At 40.2% G+C, this 20,697-nt stretch overlaps 12 protein-coding genes across 13 annotated transcripts; 5 read left to right on the top strand and 7 right to left on the bottom strand.

Moving 5' to 3' along the window:
- Nucleotides 1-1,254: 1,254 nt before the first annotated feature.
- On the bottom strand, nucleotides 1,255-1,849 carry LOC108028023 (larval cuticle protein 65Ab1-like). Its single transcript, XM_017099659.3, has one exon. The coding sequence runs from the start codon at nucleotides 1,609-1,611 to the stop codon at nucleotides 1,297-1,299; it is 315 nt and encodes a 104-aa protein (XP_016955148.1). The 5' UTR covers nucleotides 1,612-1,849; the 3' UTR covers nucleotides 1,255-1,296.
- Nucleotides 1,850-3,344: 1,495 nt separating this feature from the next.
- Nucleotides 3,345-3,664, bottom strand: LOC108027998 (larval cuticle protein 65Ab1-like). Its single transcript, XM_050885780.1, has one exon. The coding sequence runs from the start codon at nucleotides 3,657-3,659 to the stop codon at nucleotides 3,345-3,347; it is 315 nt and encodes a 104-aa protein (XP_050741737.1). The 5' UTR covers nucleotides 3,660-3,664.
- A 1,177-nt stretch (nucleotides 3,665-4,841) lies between these two features.
- LOC108028024 (larval cuticle protein 65Ab1) lies at nucleotides 4,842-5,552 on the bottom strand. Its single transcript, XM_017099660.3, has 2 exons — nucleotides 5,336-5,552; nucleotides 4,842-5,280 (listed from the first exon to the last, which is right to left on the bottom strand). The coding sequence occupies exon 2, from the start codon at nucleotides 5,198-5,200 to the stop codon at nucleotides 4,886-4,888; it is 315 nt and encodes a 104-aa protein (XP_016955149.1). The 5' UTR covers nucleotides 5,201-5,280; nucleotides 5,336-5,552; the 3' UTR covers nucleotides 4,842-4,885.
- Nucleotides 5,553-6,011: 459 nt separating this feature from the next.
- LOC108028156 (larval cuticle protein 65Ab1-like) lies at nucleotides 6,012-6,600 on the bottom strand. The gene has a single exon (XM_017099815.2). It carries the CDS (start codon nucleotides 6,582-6,584, stop codon nucleotides 6,276-6,278), a length of 309 nt encoding a protein of 102 aa, XP_016955304.1. The 5' UTR covers nucleotides 6,585-6,600; the 3' UTR covers nucleotides 6,012-6,275.
- A 1,029-nt stretch (nucleotides 6,601-7,629) lies between these two features.
- LOC108028081 (larval cuticle protein 65Ag1) lies at nucleotides 7,630-8,175 on the bottom strand. Its single transcript, XM_017099723.2, has 2 exons — nucleotides 7,971-8,175; nucleotides 7,630-7,915 (listed from the first exon to the last, which is right to left on the bottom strand). The coding sequence occupies exons 1-2, from the start codon at nucleotides 8,096-8,098 to the stop codon at nucleotides 7,714-7,716; spliced, it is 330 nt and encodes a 109-aa protein (XP_016955212.1). The 5' UTR covers nucleotides 8,099-8,175; the 3' UTR covers nucleotides 7,630-7,713.
- Nucleotides 8,176-9,420: 1,245 nt separating this feature from the next.
- On the bottom strand, nucleotides 9,421-9,993 carry LOC108028402 (larval cuticle protein 65Ag1). Its single transcript, XM_017100217.3, has 2 exons — nucleotides 9,807-9,993; nucleotides 9,421-9,730 (listed from the first exon to the last, which is right to left on the bottom strand). The coding sequence occupies exons 1-2, from the start codon at nucleotides 9,935-9,937 to the stop codon at nucleotides 9,535-9,537; spliced, it is 327 nt and encodes a 108-aa protein (XP_016955706.1). The 5' UTR covers nucleotides 9,938-9,993; the 3' UTR covers nucleotides 9,421-9,534.
- Nucleotides 9,994-11,130: 1,137 nt separating this feature from the next.
- On the top strand, nucleotides 11,131-12,278 carry LOC108028401 (endocuticle structural protein SgAbd-6). Of its 2 annotated transcripts, none has more exons than XM_017100216.3 (2): nucleotides 11,131-11,425; nucleotides 11,492-12,278. In XM_017100216.3, exons 1-2 carry the CDS (start codon nucleotides 11,292-11,294, stop codon nucleotides 11,685-11,687), a joined length of 330 nt encoding a protein of 109 aa, XP_016955705.1. In that variant the 5' UTR covers nucleotides 11,131-11,291; the 3' UTR covers nucleotides 11,688-12,278. The 2 variants fall into 2 exon arrangements, with proteins under 2 accessions (XP_016955705.1, XP_043950678.1); XM_044094743.2 differs by having other exon boundaries at nucleotides 11,131-11,429.
- A 1,458-nt stretch (nucleotides 12,279-13,736) lies between these two features.
- LOC108028400 (endocuticle structural protein SgAbd-6) lies at nucleotides 13,737-14,525 on the top strand. Its single transcript, XM_017100215.3, has 2 exons — nucleotides 13,737-13,973; nucleotides 14,279-14,525. Exons 1-2 carry the CDS (start codon nucleotides 13,828-13,830, stop codon nucleotides 14,466-14,468), a joined length of 336 nt encoding a protein of 111 aa, XP_016955704.1. The 5' UTR covers nucleotides 13,737-13,827; the 3' UTR covers nucleotides 14,469-14,525.
- Nucleotides 14,526-15,661: 1,136 nt separating this feature from the next.
- Nucleotides 15,662-16,028, bottom strand: LOC108028410 (larval cuticle protein 65Ag1-like). Its single transcript, XM_017100227.2, has 2 exons — nucleotides 15,913-16,028; nucleotides 15,662-15,854 (listed from the first exon to the last, which is right to left on the bottom strand). Exons 1-2 carry the CDS (start codon nucleotides 16,026-16,028, stop codon nucleotides 15,662-15,664), a joined length of 309 nt encoding a protein of 102 aa, XP_016955716.1.
- Nucleotides 16,029-16,579: 551 nt separating this feature from the next.
- LOC108028409 (larval cuticle protein 65Ag1-like) lies at nucleotides 16,580-16,946 on the top strand. The gene is made up of 2 exons (XM_017100226.2): nucleotides 16,580-16,695; nucleotides 16,754-16,946. Exons 1-2 carry the CDS (start codon nucleotides 16,580-16,582, stop codon nucleotides 16,944-16,946), a joined length of 309 nt encoding a protein of 102 aa, XP_016955715.1.
- Nucleotides 16,947-18,059: 1,113 nt separating this feature from the next.
- Nucleotides 18,060-18,549, top strand: LOC108028408 (larval cuticle protein 65Ag1-like). The gene is made up of 2 exons (XM_017100224.3): nucleotides 18,060-18,210; nucleotides 18,270-18,549. The coding sequence occupies exons 1-2, from the start codon at nucleotides 18,092-18,094 to the stop codon at nucleotides 18,466-18,468; spliced, it is 318 nt and encodes a 105-aa protein (XP_016955713.1). The 5' UTR covers nucleotides 18,060-18,091; the 3' UTR covers nucleotides 18,469-18,549.
- A 1,071-nt stretch (nucleotides 18,550-19,620) lies between these two features.
- On the top strand, nucleotides 19,621-20,148 carry LOC108028407 (larval cuticle protein 65Ag1-like). The gene is made up of 2 exons (XM_044094745.2): nucleotides 19,621-19,800; nucleotides 19,860-20,148. The coding sequence occupies exons 1-2, from the start codon at nucleotides 19,682-19,684 to the stop codon at nucleotides 20,056-20,058; spliced, it is 318 nt and encodes a 105-aa protein (XP_043950680.1). The 5' UTR covers nucleotides 19,621-19,681; the 3' UTR covers nucleotides 20,059-20,148.
- The last annotated feature ends 549 nt before the right edge of the window (nucleotides 20,149-20,697 follow it).

The raw sequence follows: 20,697 nt of genomic DNA, 5'->3' as shown, positions 1-20,697 counted from the left end.
TTTACCACCAGTACACATGAAACAGAAAATATTCGAATCAGACCGTCTGTCCGTGTAAACGCTATGATTGATCGTATAGTTAAGAGCTAGAGACTTGGGATTTCAAGTGCAAGTTTGTTACGCGAATATGCCACGCCCACTCTAACACCCGAAAATCGTCTGATTTTGTGGGTCTTAAAGTTTAATTAAGAGACGTGTTGAATTCCCATCGCTACTTTCATATGTCAATATCCCATGATGATTTATTTAGTTTATTTATTTATATTCTGAGCAAATTGCAAATTGCCTCTAGCCACTTATAAATAAGCTATGAGGGTGTTATTAACATATTTTCGGCAAAAGAGTATTAATTTATAGTTGGTCTGCTGATTTGGATATTATTATATAGGCGTATGGCCTTCGTGAAATCATTGGCGTGGGATATATTGGTGGATTTTGGGGATACGGCATCAGGTGTCTTTACGGAGAGCGTGTTGCTTCTTGAGCTTTAATGAGGTGAACACTCTAGGAGGAAGTGCCTCTCGTTGTTTCGCGTGCCGCAGTGTTCACACTGGGGTGGAGGTTGTTTATTGAGCACATGCTCATGGGTGTATCTTGTATGTATAAAACGTGGTATTAAGAAATTCGTGAGGTCTCTGCGGTTGATGTTGTCTTCGAATGATATGGTGAAATCTTTGATTGATAATTTCTGTGGGTTGAAATATTTAGATTTATTTAGATTTATCCCATTCTTATTTCGTCCTTAATTTAGATGTGTTAAGTATGTAATTCCCATCTGTAATTTGTGCCTGACTCGCTGGCAGTGCGTGTACACCCAAAAGAAAGTCTTGAACTTAATTTCACTAACCTAACTAATTCAGGAATAATGCATTTTAACTTAAATAATATGGCTATAACAGGTCTTTATAATGTGTATTTTTGGACGAAGAGGACTAAAGCCATATGGACTGTTGTATCGCCTACGCACTTTGTAGTTCATTTATCATTAAACTAGTGTCGATGAATTTAAGTCATGCAAATTTATTTCAACAAGTGTTGGGGAAAATAGTAGGTAATCGTGATCTTCAAAAAAGTCTCTCTTTTTAATTGTATATCTACATCCCATTCGAGCTCCATTTGGCTGAGTAAGGTGTTTGTGACATTATCGTTCTCCCACGTTTAGTAATAATGTTTCTGATCTGTCTGAATAAAAATCTTAGCACTTATTTGAAAATAATAAAAAAATGTGAAATTCAAGAAAGAACTTTTATGAGATAAGTGCATAAACAGTCATTTTATTTTAGTCTTTTAAATAAATTAAGCAGCTGGGGCAACGGGCAGATGGGCTCCCTGGGGCTGGAATCCGTTCTCATCGGCGACGTAGGTCACGGTGAACTGCTCGCCGGTTTTCTCATCCACCCAGGAGTAGGATCCGTGGACAACGGCGGCCTCGTGCTCAGTGCCAACGTCCTTCAGGGCACCCTGCTGGTCGATCTTGGTGCCGTCACTGGTCTCCAGGACGGAGCTCCACTTGTCGGGCTGCACGTCGGAGTCCTGCTTCAGGATATTGGCCTCGTTGGGGCGGGCCACGGCCATGGCGAAGAGGGCGACGAAGACGATGAGGAACTTCATGTTGGAGCTGGGTGGTGTTTGTTAGATAGTTGGGGACTGTCTGATGCTCCACTGCATTCGGGCATATCCATTTATACGATTCGCGATTTGCGAAATGCAAAAGTCAAAGGTGAGATATGACATTGAGTGAATTTGCCAAAAATATTTTAATGCCTGGACAATAGTAGCGCGAATTTATTTGCATTTGTTCCGGTCAAACTGGAAACTAAAGCAGTGGCTGCAGTCCACCAGCTAAAACCGAAGCACAAGCTCAAAGCTAAACTGAATGCGATCTATTGTCGCCGAACCAGCTGGTCCAGTGCATCCGTATAAAAACAACTTGCTAACAACATCTAAGGCCAAGATCACGCTGCCGATTTCCATATATTCATGGGAGGGAAGTTCAACGATTGTGCACATCGATTTAACTAAAATGTTGTTCAAAATGTGGGTAGATCAACCACAGTGCATGACAAAGCGGTTTGAAAATAAGTGGCTTAATATATTTATAAGACAGTATTGAGCTTAAAATCAAGCAAATAAAAAAATTGAGAAAATGAGTTGTGAATAAAATGTAACCTAATAGTGTTTGAGGTTTTGTTAAACTTTATTTTTTGGGAAAACCAGCAGACACATCGTCAAGTATTAACTTTTAATGGAAAATACGGAGTTTTATTAAAACTTTTAGTTTATTTCCAGAAACAACAAAACAAAACAGAAAATTACTTAAATTGTAACAAGTCATCGTGTCTACCGAATATAACATACCATTTTTCAATAATAACAAATGTATTTTTCTTTATTTCTTTGTTTTCTCAGGTCAACATGAAATTAAAAATAAACTAATAATCTAAAATCTTTTATGTATTAATATACAAAGTATATAGAGTATTCTAAAAATGCTGAGGGTTACAACTGATAAAAATATAGTAAAGTCTCATTTAATACTTCATTCAACCCAATCTTAAGTGAACAATTATATTTAAATGAAAGCGTTATTAATTTAAGATGAATTTTTTATTCAACCAATGGCCATATTTTTTGTTGAAATACTAATAATTTCTTACTTAAATTTAGAAAAGAAATACCCATATCTTTAGGGATAAGGGACATTTTTTATATATTTTGATGGTGATCTAGCTGGTAGAGACCTCCGGTCAATAAACAATCGTATAAAAGTACCTGGTTCGAGTTCACGCCACGACAAGTGAACCCTTTATTTATTAAATTGTATTTCATTTTCACATAAATTAAATTTTTATTCTTCTTTTTTTCACTTTTCTATTTATCAAATTATTTAAATGGTTGTTAAAAAAGTTTAGATTAGATTTAATGTTATTCGTATGCGTAGAGCTGGACCAAAAACACTATAGCCCTCTTAGTTATTGCTTGACAATAAGCACGCGTGCCCGAATGGCTAATACGTCTGCTATGGTGCGAACAGTCGCGGGTTCGGGTTCATGCCCGGGTTGTCTGAGGTAAGAATTTTTCCATTTGTAATTTATGTTATTTGAACCGTAAAAAACGAATCTTACGAAACTATTTTTTTGTCTTAATTTAAGAAAATGTTCCTTAATTTTAAGGTATTTTTAGCGTACAAAAAAAAGGACCACTATTTGCGATTGCGATTGTCCGGTCGCACTCAAACAGGACATAATCCAAAACGGCGTGCTTTTCTGTGAAAGTGCTCGTATTGAAAACGCATTGAGCCTTTAGCAATTAACAATCAATTTTATTTAAGTCTTTTAGATAGTTTAGGCAGCTGGGGCCACGGGAAGATGGGCGCCCTGGGGCTGGAATCCGTTCTCATCGGCGACGTAGGTCACGGTGAACTTCTCGCCGGTCTTCTCATCCACCCAGGAGTAGGATCCGTGGACAACGGCGGCCTCGTGCTCAGTGCCAACGTCCTTCAGGGCACCCTGCTGGTCGATCTTGGTGCCGTCGCTGGTCTCCAGGACGGAGCTCCACTTGTCGGGCTGCACGTCGGAGTCCTGCTTCAGGATATTGGCCTCGTTGGGGCGGGCCACGGCCATGGCGAAGAGGGCGACGAAGACGATGAGGAACTTCATGTTGTATCCGGATAGAAAGCTGATGACTGTCTGATGCTCCACTGCAGCTGGGCGGGGGCTTTTATACGCCAAAAATCGCAAATTGCAAATGCCAAAAGTAGCATTGAAATTCGCAATATGCAAATAAGTTTTGCCAATATGTGTTTACCCTATCAAAAGGCGCGCAACCAGGTCTCTACCGAAGAGCAGAAAATATGCAAACACACGTTCCTCAATCGGAGTTCAAATGCTTGAGATCTTGAAACTTTTTCAATCATCTTTTGTTCTGTGCAGATATACTTATGTTTTACCATGCCAATATCCGCTATATAGTAGATCGTATTTAAAAAACATCTTGTAGCTGCCGTTCCAAAGAAAAATACGATAATGATTAGTGTATCTATAATGTTATCGCAGTGTGTTTTAATTACTTTACTTTATATTTAAAGTTATAGTATTAGTAAACTGTTTAATATGACAACAGTCCCAAAAAGGTTTTTTAAAATATTTATAATAAGATACGTTTAAAAATGTCAATTTGAAAATTGTTTTAATAGTGAAATATAAACAAAAAAATATAAAAATTTAAAATTTAAGTAAACCTATAATTTTTTTAACTTAGAGCATCCTCAATAAGTTAACGAAAGCTTTCGATAATATATCTTCTCTAAATCTAAAACTCCAGGAAAAAGAATGTGACCTTGATTTTTAAGTTGCAAATTATAACTAGAAATTTTTATATTTAATGTTATAGTAGTAATAGAAATTTATAATATTTTATAATTAAACAATCAATAATTGTGTTTAATTTTGTTGGTATACCATATGAAAAATACATCTTATTAAGTTCAATGCACAGAGTGGGTTTTACCAAAATACCCTAAACTTATTTGTTAAGCCCGTGCTGACAATAATAGTATAACAAAGATATAAACATAAAATAATAATCTAAATACCTTTCAAGTCTCGGAGAATTGAGAAGACATTGTAAAATAAGTCGTTTTTGGATACATTCTTTTTATTTTATATACCAATATTCATTTTAGTATGATTGGGTTTTACAGAAGTTTATTTAATTGAACATGGGGCTATCCCAGGAACGTCCATAAGTCTGCCGTTTCCTTATATTCGTTTTTAATAATTCTTATGACAATTTAAAAAATGCCACTTCTCTAAATTGAACTTATTAAAAACCACATCAAGTTATTTGCAATTTACAATCAATTTATTTTGGTCTATACAATAATTTAAGCAGCTGGGGCAACGGGCAGATGGGCGCCCTGGGGCTGGAATCCGTTCTCATCGGCGACGTAGGTCACGGTGAACTTCTCGCCGGTCTTCTCATCCACCCAGGAGTAGGATCCGTGGACAACGGCGGCCTCGTGCTCAGTGCCAACGTCCTTCAGGGCACCCTGCTGGTCGATCTTGGTGCCGTCGCTGGTCTCCAGAGCGGAGCTCCACTTGTCGGGCTGCACGTCGGAGTCCTGCTTCAGGATATTGGCCTCGTTGGGGCGGGCCACGGCCATGGCGAAGAGGGCGACGAAGACGATGAGGAACTTCATGTTGGATCCGGATAGAAAGCTGATGACTGTCTGATGCTCCACTGCAGTTGGGCGGGGGCTTTTATACGCCAAAGCGAAAACTGGAGAAGTCAAAAGTAGCTCAAAAGGCAAATGTGTCTATTGATGTTTTTATACTCTTCAAGGGGGTATTGAATTTCTGTCAGAGCGTCAAACAAAGGTTCCAGGGTTTGGTTTTTGCCATATACACGAATAAAATCGTGATATTACCTAAGAGTATACGAGGTTCTGCCTTCTGAATCCATCTTACTTACTTTCTAGGTTGTTTTTTATTCTTGGGGTTATATAATTGGTGTTCAGACATAATACAACAAGTTTTGATATTTGGGCATCGGTTGCTAGGAAATAAATGAAATAATTATTGCAATCCAAAATGCTAATTTTAAATCCAAAATGTATAAAAAATTAATAAACGAGACATGTTACGAAATTCGTATAGCCTTAAAGTGCACTTCAATGAAATAATCGAATCTAATGATTTTTTATCTGGCTTCAAAATATTTATAATACATATTATAATAAATTTGAAATACTTAATAATAATAACATAATAATTTCGATTAAATTGAATTATTTCGAATATGCTAAGTGCTAAGACACTGAGGAATACAATTTTATTAATATTTAGGTACAAAATAACTTATAATGGGGTAATAAATAGGTGATAAGATTTTTTTTAATAAAACAAAGAGTGTGGTTTGGGATATGCATAAGTAAAATTCTTTATTTCTGTAAAAGTACATTTGATGCCATTATGCGTGCAACTTGTTTTTTTTCTAGGGTTCCATTATGTATATCGGGTTGCCTTGATTTAGGAAAAATTTATATTATTGTTGTTTGTAAAAAATCGGTGGTAGTTTAAAGGTGAGGGGTCTTAGGCAATTCCCATATTTGTTTCCTTAGTATGTTAATGAAAGCTTTATATTGTACTTTGATTTCAGTATAAACCCCTTCCACAGCATTGAATTGGTAAAAAACTGTTTGTGATATTTGCAATTAACAATCAATTTTATTTAGTCTCTGAATGAACAAGTTTCGTTTTGTGATCAAGGACAGTTTAGGGGGCCACGGGCAGATGGGCTCCCTGGGGCTGGAATCCGTTCTCATCGGCGACGTAGGTCACGGTGAACTTCTCGCCGGTCTTCTCATCTACCCAGGAGTAGGATCCGTGGACAACGGCGGCCTCGTGCTCAGTGCCAACGTCCTTCAGGGCACCCTGCTGGTCGATCTTGGTGCCGTCGCTGGTCTCCAGAGCGGAGCTCCACTTGTCGGGCTGCACGTCGGAGTCCAGCCTCACAATTCCGATCTCGTTGGGGCGGGCCACGGCCATGGCGAAGAGGGCGACGAAGACGATGAGGAACTTCATGTTGGAGCTGGATAGAAAGCTGGGGACTGTCTGATGCTCCACTGCAGCTGGGGAGGGGCTTTTATACGCCAAAAATCGCGAAATGCAAAAGTCAAAGGTGGCAATGAATTCGGCGGATTGCAAATGAGTTCTGCTAATATTTATGTAGATCTGTGGCGATAATGAGCGCATCGTTATTTCAGCATTGTTTCCGGTCAAACTGGACTGGTCGCGTCAAACTATTGTCGCCCAACCGGCTGCATTCGGTGGCTGCGCTTGGCCGTGGGTGAAAGGAGTGGGTCCACCGGTCGGTGATCTCTCGAGCAATTTAGTGCTTTCATTTGATACACCTTATAACATCCGAATTCGGCGAAAGAGTTTGTGTACTTCTATAACGAATGCATGCTAATAATGAAAATGGTTTTAGGTATTTTTTCGCAAACCGCGTGTTATTTTACTATTGATGGTCTGAGCTAATTTTTATAACTCGGTCATTCAAAGCAGCACATGCCATTTGTTTGGGTTACCAAATTGGGACTTCTTGAGCTGGTTGAATATTTAAAGTTTAGAGTAAAGAAAATGTTGACTAGTACTATAAATATCAGGTATTTTATTGGCCAGTTTTTATAACGGTTCTCGTAACAGGCAGAAGGAATCGAAGGAAGGAAGAAATTGTAACTGAAATGTATTTGTATCACCGATACCTATTGATGGGCCGATTGATTTACATGCCCACAAATGGCCAAAAACGCTGTACTTTGTCTGCCGCCCACATAACATATACTGAAAAAAGCTTTTCTGCTTATATATCTCAATACCGCTTTGGATCCCTAAAGCTGAGTATAGGGTATCTGATAGTCGAGGCTGTTCCAGTTTAAATTCTTTCTAAGAATCTCTAAAATAAACAAAATAAATGAAAAAATTATTTTGAATACCTTTTAAACTTTTTCTTTACACTTTTAAATTATTTGACCCTGTTCCTGCACCTCAGACCTTCCGGCATAATGTTCTCTGTGATTTTAAGGGGCTCTGCCTAAATCAGAGGATAAGTAAGCAGAGGTGAGACTCGATTTTCTTGCCGCGTTTATTTAATAATCAACTAGAAACCATTATACATAGAACAGCCCTCGGTTAGCGTATCCGTGTCCGCTTAGTTGCCAATGGGCACGTTGGGCAGATGGGCACCCTCGGGCTGGAATCCGTTCTCGTCGGCGATGTAGTTGACGGTGTAGGTCTGGCCATCGTCGGCCACGAAGGAGTAGGAGCCGCGGACCACGATGGCCTCCTGCTCGGTTCCCACGTTCTTCAGCTGACCCTGCTCCTCGTGCTTCTTGCCATCGCTGGTCTCCAAACTGTGGGAGAACGGGGGTTATAATCCTGGCATATTCCCGGCCTGGAAGGACTTACGCGAAGTTGTAGCCCTCGGGCTGGACATCGGACTCCAGGCGCAGGATCTGGGCATCAGCGTCGGGGGCGGGGGCGGCCAGGACGACGGCGAAGAGGGCGGCGAAGACGATGGCGACTGTGCACTTCATGGTGGATCTGTGGTTTTGGTTTTTGGCTAATTGGCTGAAGATTCGATGGGAACTTGCGACCGAACGGCTAGTCAACGTTACTTGATTTGTGATGTCTGTGGCCCTGTCCAGGCGTTTATATAGTCGGATCGGAGGCTGCCAATCGAAGAAAAGTCAGTCGAAAATAAAAATGACTAATTACACGCCGAGCACCAAAGCCAACAAATTGGCTTGAAAAACGCACAAAAACATCATGAAAAAAGCACCACAACCATACCAAGACGCCAAATAATAACTTAAAACAAAAACTTCTAAGGCAAACAAATCGGCGCCGTTTTTAGGAAATACCTCATCATCATCATTTGCATTTTTCGTGAATCAATCACTCCAATCGCTTCCAGTCGAAGACAACGAGCCAAACATTTTTGATAATCCACGGGTATTCATATTTTGTGGCAGAGTGGGACGGACAACTCGCCCTGCAGCAACAGAAGCATCGAGACCAGAGACCACAGGTGAATCGAATCGAAAGCCTGTTTCGTCTTAAAAGTACACAGTTGATAGTAAATAATTTAAATTATCAAAAAGTGCAACTCCTAAAAAAATAAGTGATTCAAAAATAGCAGGATATTTGAGAACAGTAAAAACTGTCGTTTAAACGCTGACAGTTTGTTCCAAAAACTTTTTTACGTGCTGTCAAATGTGAAAGTGAAGTTAACGAATAACATACTCGGATAAAACTTAAAATACAAAAATGTGTAATAATGTACAAAAAATATAAATTTTTTTTTTTAATTTCAATTCTTCAACGTAAGTTTTTTATGTGCATCCATTTAAATTGTCAAAGTGACAGCGCTAAAACCATCTTCTATTGCACACCTGATAATAAGTCTACATCTTCATTTAAAATCTACAATAAAATAAAAACTCTTAGGTCCTTAAATTACTACTAAATGTAGATTTGAAATCAGGCCAACGGAAGTGTCCTACTTAATAATGAAAATTAAACATGTTTTATCATTAATGTTTTTGTGTCATGCAACATTTTCATCACCTGGTGTCTCACTTTACCCTAGACTTTTATTTTTAAAAATATTTTAAAATTATTAAAAAAAATGGTATTTTGATGTTTTTCAGACCAAACTTCTTTATATTTTCCCTTGATATAAGTAAGTTCTCATTCCTATAATTCCAATATAAAAAGGGAGAGTGGTTCTTGAAGTCCATCGTTGATTTTTATTGTTAAGACGATATTTCCGCTTTATCTCTTTCTCTCAGTCCTACTCGTAACAAGCCAAATTAAAAAGCGAGAGTAATACTTGAAGTGAATGGATGTTATTTTAATATGACGATGCTTTTCACACATAACTTAAACATAGTTAACACATTTATGCTGGACTGGAACTTGATTGGCGAATGACTTGCAATCGGATTCCCCGCGGGGACCTTTGCCCGCTTTACTGAACGGCCCTGGGCAGATGGGCGCCCTCGGGCTGGAAGCCGTTCTCATCGGCCAGGTAGTTGATGGTGTAGGTCTGGCCATCGTCACCCACATAGGCGTAGGATCCGCGCACCACCAGGGCCTCGTGGTCGGTGCCCACGTCCTTCAGCTGGCCCTCCTCCTGGTGCGACTTGCCGTCGCTCGTCTCCACGCTGCACAGAAAGCAGAAACCAGTTAGCAAACGACCTTGACACAGTTGGGAGTCTATGGAGAAGGGGCGCCACTTACGCGAATTTATAGCCCTCGGCCTGGACGTCGCTGTCGAATCGCAGCACCTGTGCGTCCTGTTGGATGGCTGGTGGAGCGGCCAGGACGCAGGCAAGCAGGCAGGCGAGGGCGATGGCAATGGTGAACTTCATGTTGCAGCTGGGTATTGGTTGGCTGGGACAGTTGACTCGAGTGCTGGGTTCGAGGAGCTGGCAGGCAATGCTTGCGATTCCCTCGGCGAGTGGCCAATTTATACTCCTTGGGCCATGTAATGCAATGCGTGTAAGTGGCAATTACCGGAGCAAAGAAGCCGAGACCCAAAAATAAGTGAGTGAGAGTGGGAGAAACCAGTTTTCGTTTTGTTTCCTTTGACCCACACCGGTTACCCAACCAGTTGCTGGATGCTTTGGCTCGGCTTCAGCCCGGCTCGCTGTTCGGCGATTGATTGATTGCCCAGCGACAAGATACACAGATTTCATTTGTCTTCAACAAATTAACTGCAAAGTGCGCCCTGCCCAGGCAATGAGTTGCGTTAGTTGGGCCTAGAAATAGTCAATAAACTGGGGAACTGGGTCACATCGAACTCGGCTCAAGTGCAGGCGCAATGCCCGGCCTAATAAAAAGTCTTTGCCATTTCCAATTTCAATGTCATTTAAATAAAGATTTCTCTTGGATATGTACGTAGAATTTGGTTGGCAATGCTAATAATAACTAGTTCGTATGCCTAATTTCTGCCTGTGAAGTTCCACGTCGACAGAAGTAGTTTCATGCATGTTTAACTGGCGGTTCCAAAAAATCCCCCAAATTTTAAGCTAAGACTTAAGCATCATGGATACCTCATACTTTTTCTTATTGAAATAAATTCTATTTCAAATCTGAGGGTCGCTTAACGCTTAAGCTCATAACAAAAATAATTTATTTGTGCCCATACTTGGATTTTGTAATGTGTTATACAGTTGGTTTTTTTCAACAATATACAATATTTAATACAATTATATATTGGGACAAAAACCAAAATGAGGGCAATTAATAACATAGTTTAATAACATAATTTGTATCAGAATCCAAGATTCTCAAAATAAAACTAGGTGATTTCTGTTGCATTCGGCTCAGAACTGTTGATAACAAATAGCTAAAAACTAGAAAACTATAAAAAAAATACATGAAGGGTTGTGCAGACCGCTTTGCTATGAATACTCGCTCGTGGGCAAAATCCACAGCAACATTTATAAAACGTTTTAAGCTAATTTAGAGGGTTAAGGCAACACCATTTGAACTTTTTGGAGCGTCTGCGCAGCAGATCGTTTGCTTTCAATTTCATTTCGACTTGATTTGCCTGCTTTTTGGCTGCCGCTCGAGTCATTTGGATACTCGCATTTTATTACACACTCCGTTAATTAGCCCGAGTTTGCGTTGGGCCAGTATGGATTGCATGTGGATATATTGAACGGCCTTTGCGCAATCCGAGTTAGTCGCATGCGCGGATTGGCACAGGACAGGTGACAGATGGCCAGACTAACACTGCTGCTCGGCCTAATCCTGGCCAGCTGCTGCGCGTGCCCCTCAACTGCCGCCGAAACGGCCCAGATACTGCGGTACGAGAATGACGCCAACTCGGACAGCGATGGCTATGCCTTCTCGTAAGTAGGTGGTTCAGGGTCAAGGCGCGGTGGTGCAATAAATTGCTTACAGGCCTCTTCCTGTAGGTTCGAGACCAGCGATGGAATCTCTCGCGAGGAGAGGGCCACCCTGAAAAATCCCGGCACCCCCGAGGAGGCGATTTCCGTGCAGGGCAGCGTCAATTGGGTGGGACCGGATGGCGTCCACTACAAGCTCAACTACCTGGCCGATGAGAACGGCTTCCAGGCCCAGGGCGAGCATCTTCCGCAGGTGGAGCCCTGATCACGTGATAGTTTTGGACTTTGTTTAAAAAAAGCAAAACCACCGAATGGCTGGAGGAGGCGGGCAAACAATAGAAATTAATACATAATAATATAAAAATTTAGACACACATGTGTATATGTATACACATGGCGGGGCATAAATTTTCACCCATCCAAATTGAATTGTATTCTAGGCAGCGAATTAGCATATACATTTGTATCTTCCAAACCCGTTTGCTCTTCGCGCCTGAGCTGTGGATTGTATGCGGTAACCGAGTAGCTGCGATCTTCGATCCCCCGATCTGCGATCTGCTGTATGCGATCCCCAATTTGCGTGAGCTGACCAAACCGGTTCAATAAACGCCAAAAAGCACCCAACAAAGGTTGCCAAAAAAGCAAATAACAATTAAAGAAGCCTCAAAGCTGCCAACGAAAGTGAGAACTTCGGGGAAAAAAGGGCATTTTAAGGCAATTAAGCGAAGCTCCTCTCATTTATCAATCGTAAACTACAAAATAATCGGTCCTTTCAAAGCCTAGACATGTCAGCCTGCACTGAGGAAAATGGCTACACTTTGGTCACCAGATTAACAAAATAAATTTGGAACAAATACGAAACTATAAATAAATGTTTCTTTTTTGGGAAAATTTAGATTGTTTATACAATATAAAATTTTAAAAAAGTTTTAACAATTAAATTAAATTCAAAATAAATGATGTTTTAGGAAGTGATAAATAATAATTAAGTATTATTGCTTAATGATAAATCAGATACAATTTCAAATCAAAATTCGACTTTTAACACGTGCAAATATTATGCAAATACCTCTTCTTTTACTATGTAGTTCTTTGTGTAAACTTCTTCGAGCCGTGTACCACTCACCGAATTTCGAATGATTTATAATGCCGGCAAACGGCCTGAACTGACATTACGCATACGCCCCGGTGTGTTGTAGGGCACAACCCAGGCTCAGTTGGCTGAGCTTGGTATTGGCTTTTGTTGTCTGGTTAGCTGGTAAAAAATCGTTTTTATTTTATTGACTAAGGTCATCAACCAACACTCAGGCTGCTGACGATGGAGCTGGAGATGGAGATGGAGACGATGATGATGAGCCGCGTAATCTTGAACCTCTCGTGCCGCATCTTCACTTGAACAGCAAATGCAGCTGACAGGCAATGGCGTTGGAGGTTTTTGTTTCGTTTCGATTCGATGCGAGGCTTTTGGAGGTTAACTTGGCCAGCCTTAATCGGAAATTGTGTCAGCAGTGAGCAGAGCTCAGGGCGGAAATGCTTCGATATCAACCAAAAACACCCAACAGTTTGCAGATCTGCAGTTGGGTAATTGAGGAATTACTCTGATGAGGCAACACCTCGCCCAAAAACAGATTTTAATTATATATATAGTGGGCAGTTAAGTCTCAAGCTCATGGGAACTCCACGGTTCCATGAACTGCCTTTTTCTTCCCGTTCTTAGCTTAATTTCCTGAACATTGTTTATGTGGTTAGCCCATCTTCACTTCCTCACTGCTCACTTCGCTTGGGGATTTTATTTCAAAACCCATTTTGGCTGATCGCTGGGGTATAATCTTTGTCGTCACAATTTGTTGATAAGTGCAAACATAGCCATTGACCTATTGCCACAGATCCAAATGTGTGTGCGTCTGTGTACTTGTAGACAAACACGCGCATTGGTCAAATATTTATTTTTCAAGAGGCCCAAACATTTAATTATCACTCGCCCCATCATCTTCAGCTCCTTTTACTTTCGGCTCCCGTGGCGAGGCAATTGAGACGAGCTTGGAGCGCACATCAAACGCTTAATGGTCTTTATATCTTTTGACTTGTTTAATTAAAAGCTTAAGGCACTCCGCTCACACACATTTGCCTTCAATTACCTGCGTATGGGTAGACAGATAATTGTGTTAGCATTTAAGGTGTTTGTTATGGGCCACCTGAACTTCACGGATCATATCAGTGTGAGTGCTTGGTAGCACTCGGAGTGTTGGCCCGGCCAGTTATAAATAGCTCAACACTCATTGCAGGGCGTCACATTACTCGTTAGTGCCTAATTGTGACAACTACCGGAGCGTGCGGACCAAACCCCAGATCAAAACTCATCGCAGGACCTTTTGAAAAGTCTCAAGTTTAAAATCGCAGCGAACATGCAGTCCTCCAACATCTGTGTCCTGGCCATTTGCGCCTTCGTTCTGGCTTCCTCGATCAGTGCCGCTCCCCTGGATGACTCCCAACACGCCACCATCCTGCGATACGACAACGACAACATCGGCACCGATGGCTACAACTTCGGGTGAGTGACGGGAAGATTGTAATAATCCTTTACCACAGATTTGAAAACAAAATTACTTATTCGCTCCATGAAAGAACAAATTGGGATCTAAATTATTTCGTAAAGTTGTTTTATTACTTGAATTACTGAAAAACTCCTACTTAATCGAAAAACTTTAGAGTTTATGTGATCCAAAACTGATTTAAAAATTTTTAAATTACAAACATATTTTATTTTAATTTTTAATTTTGAGAAAAAATACTGTAGGTTATAGCTTATTATGTACTTAAGGTTATTATTTACTTAAAAAACCCTCTCGGTTTCAGCTACGAAACTAGTGATGGAATCACCCGACAGGAGCAGGCTGAGCTGAAGAACGCCGGCACCGACCAGGAGGCCCTCAGCGTCCGCGGTTCCGTCAGCTGGGTGGCTCCCGATGGCCAGACCTACACCCTGCACTACATTGCCGACGAGAACGGCTTCCAGCCCCAGGGCGATCATCTGCCCCACAACTAAGCTTGACTTCTTGATGTAGCCAGCATTAATCAGTATTTCTCCATGTTGTAAAATAAAACCAAGTTCTAACTTTTTTAATTTTAAATCACTTGCGAATGCGTTGATGATTATCTCCTTAAAAAATGGGAATAATATTTATATTCTCTGTTATATTAATCAGTCCATTGGCCATCATAAGCCTGAAATATTTGAAATACGTACGTCAAAGGGTAGTGTCTAACATAGGCCTAAACTGTGTTAAGGTTTTTTCCGTTCATAAACATAGAACGTCCCTTGAACCCGGATCATATTGCGCCCACTATGCTAAACATATATATTTATGGTAGGCCTGCGAGCATACAAAAACCCGTTCGAGGCGAAATGAAAAGAAAAGTTTGACGCAAGTGGTGGCAGAACAGGGTCTCGTTCTCCTCACATTTTCCATACGCACCGTTGGACGTCGAAGAGCTGCCGCGGTCGTCTCGTCCGGCGACTTTGCTGGATGGCCTTCGGCCGGCAGAAATTTGCAAATTTTTGGCACGGCCAAACTTGTTTGCGTTTTTGTTGTCTTTGTAATTAATACATAATTAAAGTGGCGCATATTGAAATATGTGCGAGCGATCTGGCCGCGAATGAAAACGAAGTTTTGAAGGTTAATTTTAGGCGTTGATTTAAATTTCATGCGATGCTAATGAAATTTGGAAGATGCCTGCTCTGCCAAATACAACATAGAGTACCCATATTAATATGCATGAAATAAAAAGCGACAATGATCAAACTAGTTTTGGACTAAGCCGACCGACCGCATTGACCGCGGCTGTAGCTTCTTTAAGTTTACTCAGCTGCTGACGTAGTTGCCATGCCCAATTGGGGGTTGAACACATTTTGGCTCATGTCTCTTTGATTTACATATCTGTTACTGATGGACAAGACTCTAGGCTGCTCTCAGGTGAACTTTGAGAAATTCTAAAAATATTTTTAGCAGAGCGAACTGGATTCTTAACGATTTTCCGGGCGGCTAGATTGTACAAATTAAGCCTCCAAGCTCAGATTACTCCCAGTCTTGTCTTCGAAAATAATCTGCACAGAATGTTTGTATTTAAAAACACATTTGATTATGTATTTATTTTCGCTTTTATTTTTAATGTTTCAGGTTTCGCCTTAGGGCAATTAGGAAGTATTAACAAGGAACAGGAAAATCCACTTCAAAAAATTTAGGGAGCAACTGGCAGATGGGCACCCTGGGGCTGGAATCCGTTCTCGTCGGCGATGTAGGTGACTTCGTAGGTCTTACCATCGTCGCCCACGTAGGAAAAGGATCCCTTGACAGCAAGGGACTCGTGGTCGCTGCCGACATTGTTTAGCACTCCCCTAGCCTCACCCTGCTGGCCATCACTCGTCTTAAAGCTGACGAGGAGAAAAGGATCAGTTGGGCAACCTCTCGCGGGGCTCTGACTCAACTTACTTGAAGGAATAGCTTTCGGGTCCAACTTCGGACTCCAAGTTTTCGATGTAGGCTTCAGGAAGGGCATCGACAAAAGCCACCGCGAAGAGGGCGACGAAGACAATCAGGAACTTCATATTGACTTTTGGCTAGTTTGCTGATCTCGAGGAGTTGAATGCGAATGATATCGGTTGACTGCAAGAAGAAATCTTTTATACTCTTGAACTAGTTCAAAGCGCAGGCAAACTATAAAACTAGCAAATTTTAGTAATATTGTCTAATGTTTATGATATAGAGTTTAGTTTGCGAAATAAATGGGAAACGCAGTTTGGAGCAGGCCCATTGTGACAGTGTTGAACTACTGAATGCATAAATACATCCTCCTATACATATGTGATTCAAGTTATTCAACTTGATTTCAATTTGTAGAATGCAGCTCCATTAAATCAGAGAACCAGACTCCGCATCGCATGAAACTACTGCTTTTGCCAAAAAGCGTTTGCCACTAAATTCGCGAAACTACATAAATACTCAATATCATAAATTTCCTACTCGACATGAAAGTTTTTGTTAGTTAACCCATGCTTCGGATTAGTTTGCAACTTGTGTATAAAAGAGTTCCTCCTGCAGCTAGTCGATATCATTCGCATTCAACTCCTCGAGATCAGCAAACTAGCCAAAAGTCAATATGAAGTTCCTGATTGTCTTCGTTGCCCTCTTCGCGGTGGCTTTTGTCGATGCCCTTCCTGAAGCCTACATCGAAAACTTGGAGTCCGAAGTTGGACCCGAAAGCTATTCCTTCAAGTAAGTTGAGTCAGAGCCCCGCGAGAGGTTGCCCAACTGATCCTTTTCTCCTCGTCAGCTTTAAGACGAGCGATGGCCAGCAGGGTGAGGCTAAGGGAGTGCTAAACAATGTCGGCAGCGACCACGAGTCCCTTGCTGTCAAGGGATCCTTTTCCTACGTGGGCGACGATGGTAAGACCTACGAAGTCACCTACATCGCCGACGAGAACGGATTCCAGCCCCAGGGTGCCCATCTGCCCGTTGCGCCCTAAACTGCTTACCCAGTTCCTTGATTAATTGCTAAATTGCTATAAGTCTCTCATCAGTCTTTACTTTGAAGAAAAGAGAATCTTAGTCAAAACCCTGATCCAAAAATATTAAAGAAAATCTGAATACATGACCAATGTGTTTTAAAGACAAGACTTCTGGGCATGATATTTAAGATTATTAAAAACAAGAAAGGAAGTTAACTTCGGCAAGCTAGGGTTTGTATACACTTGCAGTTATAAGAAATAATCAATGTTAATAAATTTATATTCCCAATAATAATGTGTCAAAAAACACCGAGTATAGTTTTTTCATAATATTTTTCCCTTTTCCGATCGTTCCTATGGCAGCTATATGATATAGTCGGTTGATTTCGATAAATTTATATTCGAAATTCAAAACTTAGTAAAAAATGTTATTTCCAAGCGTTGGAGGTTATATTTTAAAAACACCAAAGATATATTTAAAAAAATGTATATCTCCGAATTTTCCTTTTGGAGCAATAAGATATAGTTTTTCGATCCGGCTGGTTCCGACTAACTTTATTGTAAAATCTTTCATAAAACAGTGTTGTACACTTTTTTGAGAAGTAGCGATGGCAATGTTTATTTTATTAAATCTGTATGTTATAAAGAAGTTATCACTTTTAAATTTAATTTTAAATTTTTCCTGTAGGCACTTTGCACGCTTCATTTATTTGCACAGTAGTTTATTTCGCAACCTTTTGGTTCATTTTTTCAAATTTCAAGCCAGTGTCAATGTCTCTTTGCCAGGTGATCAAACTGCAATACCACTGTATAATTGAAGTCGTAAGGTTTATTTTCTATCATCTTGTTGTACCTAAAATCATTTAAAAAGTTCGCCCTCTGATTATGTTTACATTTTGTATTAATCTAATTTAAATATATTTTAATTAATCAAAATAGAGAGAGCGATGAAGAGAGCTTATAAGACATCCGTTCACCATTGAGTTCAGCTCAAAACCGAACTTACATATTATCACACATTTTATATTCACCATACGAGTTTTATTAGCTTCACCGAACCCTTGGATTGGTTAACCATTTATGTATAAAAGAGATCACAATTTCATCCATCGATATCATTCGCATTGAACTCTTCGAGATCATCACACTAGCCAAAAATAACTATGAAGTTCCTGATTGTCTTCGTTGCCCTCTTCGCCGTGGCTCTGGCCGCTCCTGCCGATCCGGAGGCTAAAATCGTGCGATCGGAATCCGACGTTGGACCCGAGAGCTTCAAATACGAGTAAGTGGATTGGCAGCTGCCCCAAAGGGATGCCTAACTAATGCTGACTTTCGTAACAGCTGGGAGACTAGCGATGGTCAGGGAGCTCAGGCCCAAGGTGTGCTGAAGAACATTGGGTCCGAGAATGAGGCCATCTCCGTCCAGGGATCCTACCGCTTCGTGGCCGATGATGGTGTCACCTACGAAGTCACCTACATCGCCGATGAGAACGGATTCCAGCCCCAGGGTGCCCATCTGCCCGTTGCCCCCGAGGCTTAAACCATCCAAAGTTCTTTGTTAATAATGAAAAAGAATCTAAGTCATAAAACCTATACAAATAAATATAAAATATAAAATGAATACATAATCTGTCTTAATTCGAATCTGTAATTCTTTAAAATAATTATGGCTAGTTCGTAGATTAAACGAGTATAATGAAGGTGATAGAAGGTATGTTACCCGGTTCACTTACAGTTGGTCTATCCATGTTCGTTTGTCTTTTTGTAACAACCAAAATGGAACAATAAAAAATGTAAAAAATTTAACTTTTATATTAAATATTGTTTTAATTTCAAAAAATGTTTTTTATTTTTTATCAAATAATTTATTCATAACTGTGTTTGTTTATTTTAAATCGCACGAATAATGTCAATGAAATTCATGCTAAGTGAAAAGAAGAAAAATCGCTATGGCTCTACCATCAGATTCCCATTACTCAGTTAAGTGAGATATATGAATGTAGTAAATATGCTGTTTCCGACTTTGAACACACTAACTGCCTACCAAGCTTCTATTCCGATAGTATATGCTGTAGCAGTATGCTGTGCAATCTCGGTAAGAGAGTGTAATGTAATAAGTGCTGTTAGGGTAAACATATAATTGATACACATTTTATTTTTTATATAATTAATTAATGTTTTTTTGTCGCCCAATAGTAGGCTAAAAATGTATTGAAAATTAATCGATAGACCGGCACTATTTTTGTTGTATTAACAACAATAAAGATTTCAGATTAAAGGCGTGGAATATTGTCCTCAAATTCGATAGGAGCTATTAAATACATATTATTAATGCTAGGAAATGAATTAAAATTGCGTCTACACGAATTTCTGATATTTGTGGTTATACATTGTAATTCCAAATATGTTTTTGAAATCTTTAAGAACTTAATTTAATTTTAATATATTACTTTCCCAAACATAATGACTCTCTTTATTTACTTATCTGAGCTTATATTTCTCTCCGCAGAAAGCGAATGCGTAAAGTAACCACGACAGCGATAAAGGGGTCGATTTACATTTCATGTTCGGCTTTAAACTATTCAGCTTTAACCTGAACTCAAATTATTCATTCATCATTACGTTTTGAGCAGTTTGTATAAGTTTAGCCTAAGAGGCGTTCAACTATTTAAGTGAGGGCCCAGCCATAAGACCGCATCATTCGTCGCGAACTGTTCGATAGCCGCAGATCAAAACTCCAACCAAATATCACCATGAAGTTCCTGATTGTCTTCGTTGCCCTCTTCGCCGTGGCTCTGGCCGCTCCTGCCGATCCGGAGGCTAAAATCGTGCGATCGGAATCCGACGTTGGACCCGAGAGCTTCAAATACGAGTAAGTGGATTGGCAGCTGCCCCAAAGGGATGCCTAACTAATGCTGACTTTCGTAACAGCTGGGAGACTAGCGATGGTCAGGGAGCTCAGGCCCAAGGTGTGCTGAAGAACATTGGATCCGAGAATGAGGCCATCTCCGTCCAGGGATCCTACCGCTTCGTGGGCGATGATGGTGTCACCTACGAAGTCACCTACATCGCCGATGAGAACGGATTCCAGCCCCAGGGTGCCCATCTGCCCGTTGCCCCCGAGGCTTAAGCCATCCAAAGTTCTTTGTTGATATTGTTTAGGAAAGAAAAAGATCTTAAATGAAAATTTAATTAAAATATAAAACTAATATGTAAATAATGTGCTACTATTAATCCGCGAAACATTTTTATAAGGGAGGTATTTAAAAATAAATTTATATGCCTTTAATTTTTTGGACGTGGTTCCAAGTGCTTTCATGTCCCAGAAAACCTCTTAAACTAGAGTCTTACAGTCTAGTGCTTAATAAATGTTTAAAAAGATCTGAAGTGTCAATGGAATGAGATGGTACATATTACAGGAAATCGTCCGTGATTTTAAGTCGATTAGTACTAAAAAGGTTTTCCGGTGTTTTTATACTTGCAGAGTCAGAAGTTTGCAACGCAGTGAAGAAGACGTTTCCGACCCCATAAAGTATAGATAGTATCTTGTTCAGCGTCACTAGACGAGTGGATCTAGCCATGTCCGTCTGTCCGTCCGTTTCTACGCAAAGTAGTCTCCCAATTTTAAAGCTATCGGGCTAAAACTTTCGCAAAAGTCTTCTTTCTATTGCAGGTAGTATATAAGGCGGAACCAGTCGGTTCGGATAACTATATTTTATAGCTACTGTCTTTGGTGTTTTTTAAATTATAACCTCCTACGCTTGAAAAC

This window comes from Drosophila biarmipes, chromosome 3L, assembly GCF_025231255.1.
Source record: "Drosophila biarmipes strain raj3 chromosome 3L, RU_DBia_V1.1, whole genome shotgun sequence".
Taxonomy (NCBI): Eukaryota; Metazoa; Arthropoda; class Insecta; order Diptera; family Drosophilidae; genus Drosophila; species Drosophila biarmipes.
This window is presented reverse-complemented; position numbering and strand designations above follow the sequence as displayed.

Bases quoted from the DNA above. Each gene is read 5' to 3' on its own strand.
- LOC108028023 (XM_017099659.3), bottom strand. From the start codon at position 1,611: ATGAAGTTCCTCATCGTCTTCGTCGCCCTCTTCGCCATGGCCGTGGCC.
- LOC108027998 (XM_050885780.1), bottom strand. From the start codon at position 3,659: ATGAAGTTCCTCATCGTCTTCGTCGCCCTCTTCGCCATGGCCGTGGCC.
- LOC108028024 (XM_017099660.3), bottom strand. From the start codon at position 5,200: ATGAAGTTCCTCATCGTCTTCGTCGCCCTCTTCGCCATGGCCGTGGCC.
- LOC108028156 (XM_017099815.2), bottom strand. From the start codon at position 6,584: ATGAAGTTCCTCATCGTCTTCGTCGCCCTCTTCGCCATGGCCGTGGCC.
- LOC108028081 (XM_017099723.2), bottom strand. From the start codon at position 8,098: ATGAAGTGCACAGTCGCCATCGTCTTCGCCGCCCTCTTCGCCGTCGTC. The intron at 7,916-7,970 runs GTAAGTCCTTCC...GTTCTCCCACAG, and splicing joins CCCGAGGGCTACAACTTCGC to TTTGGAGACCAGCGATGGCA.
- LOC108028402 (XM_017100217.3), bottom strand. From the start codon at position 9,937: ATGAAGTTCACCATTGCCATCGCCCTCGCCTGCCTGCTTGCCTGCGTC. The intron at 9,731-9,806 runs GTAAGTGGCGCC...CTTTCTGTGCAG, and splicing joins GCCGAGGGCTATAAATTCGC to CGTGGAGACGAGCGACGGCA.
- LOC108028401 (XM_017100216.3), top strand. From the start codon at position 11,292: ATGGCCAGACTAACACTGCTGCTCGGCCTAATCCTGGCCAGCTGCTGC. The intron at 11,426-11,491 runs GTAAGTAGGTGG...CTCTTCCTGTAG, and splicing joins AGCGATGGCTATGCCTTCTC to GTTCGAGACCAGCGATGGAA.
- LOC108028400 (XM_017100215.3), top strand. From the start codon at position 13,828: ATGCAGTCCTCCAACATCTGTGTCCTGGCCATTTGCGCCTTCGTTCTG. The intron at 13,974-14,278 runs GTGAGTGACGGG...TCTCGGTTTCAG, and splicing joins ACCGATGGCTACAACTTCGG to CTACGAAACTAGTGATGGAA.
- LOC108028410 (XM_017100227.2), bottom strand. From the start codon at position 16,028: ATGAAGTTCCTGATTGTCTTCGTCGCCCTCTTCGCGGTGGCTTTTGTC. The intron at 15,855-15,912 runs GTAAGTTGAGTC...TCTCCTCGTCAG, and splicing joins CCCGAAAGCTATTCCTTCAA to CTTTAAGACGAGTGATGGCC.
- LOC108028409 (XM_017100226.2), top strand. From the start codon at position 16,580: ATGAAGTTCCTGATTGTCTTCGTTGCCCTCTTCGCGGTGGCTTTTGTC. The intron at 16,696-16,753 runs GTAAGTTGAGTC...TCTCCTCGTCAG, and splicing joins CCCGAAAGCTATTCCTTCAA to CTTTAAGACGAGCGATGGCC.
- LOC108028408 (XM_017100224.3), top strand. From the start codon at position 18,092: ATGAAGTTCCTGATTGTCTTCGTTGCCCTCTTCGCCGTGGCTCTGGCC. The intron at 18,211-18,269 runs GTAAGTGGATTG...CTTTCGTAACAG, and splicing joins CCCGAGAGCTTCAAATACGA to CTGGGAGACTAGCGATGGTC.
- LOC108028407 (XM_044094745.2), top strand. From the start codon at position 19,682: ATGAAGTTCCTGATTGTCTTCGTTGCCCTCTTCGCCGTGGCTCTGGCC. The intron at 19,801-19,859 runs GTAAGTGGATTG...CTTTCGTAACAG, and splicing joins CCCGAGAGCTTCAAATACGA to CTGGGAGACTAGCGATGGTC.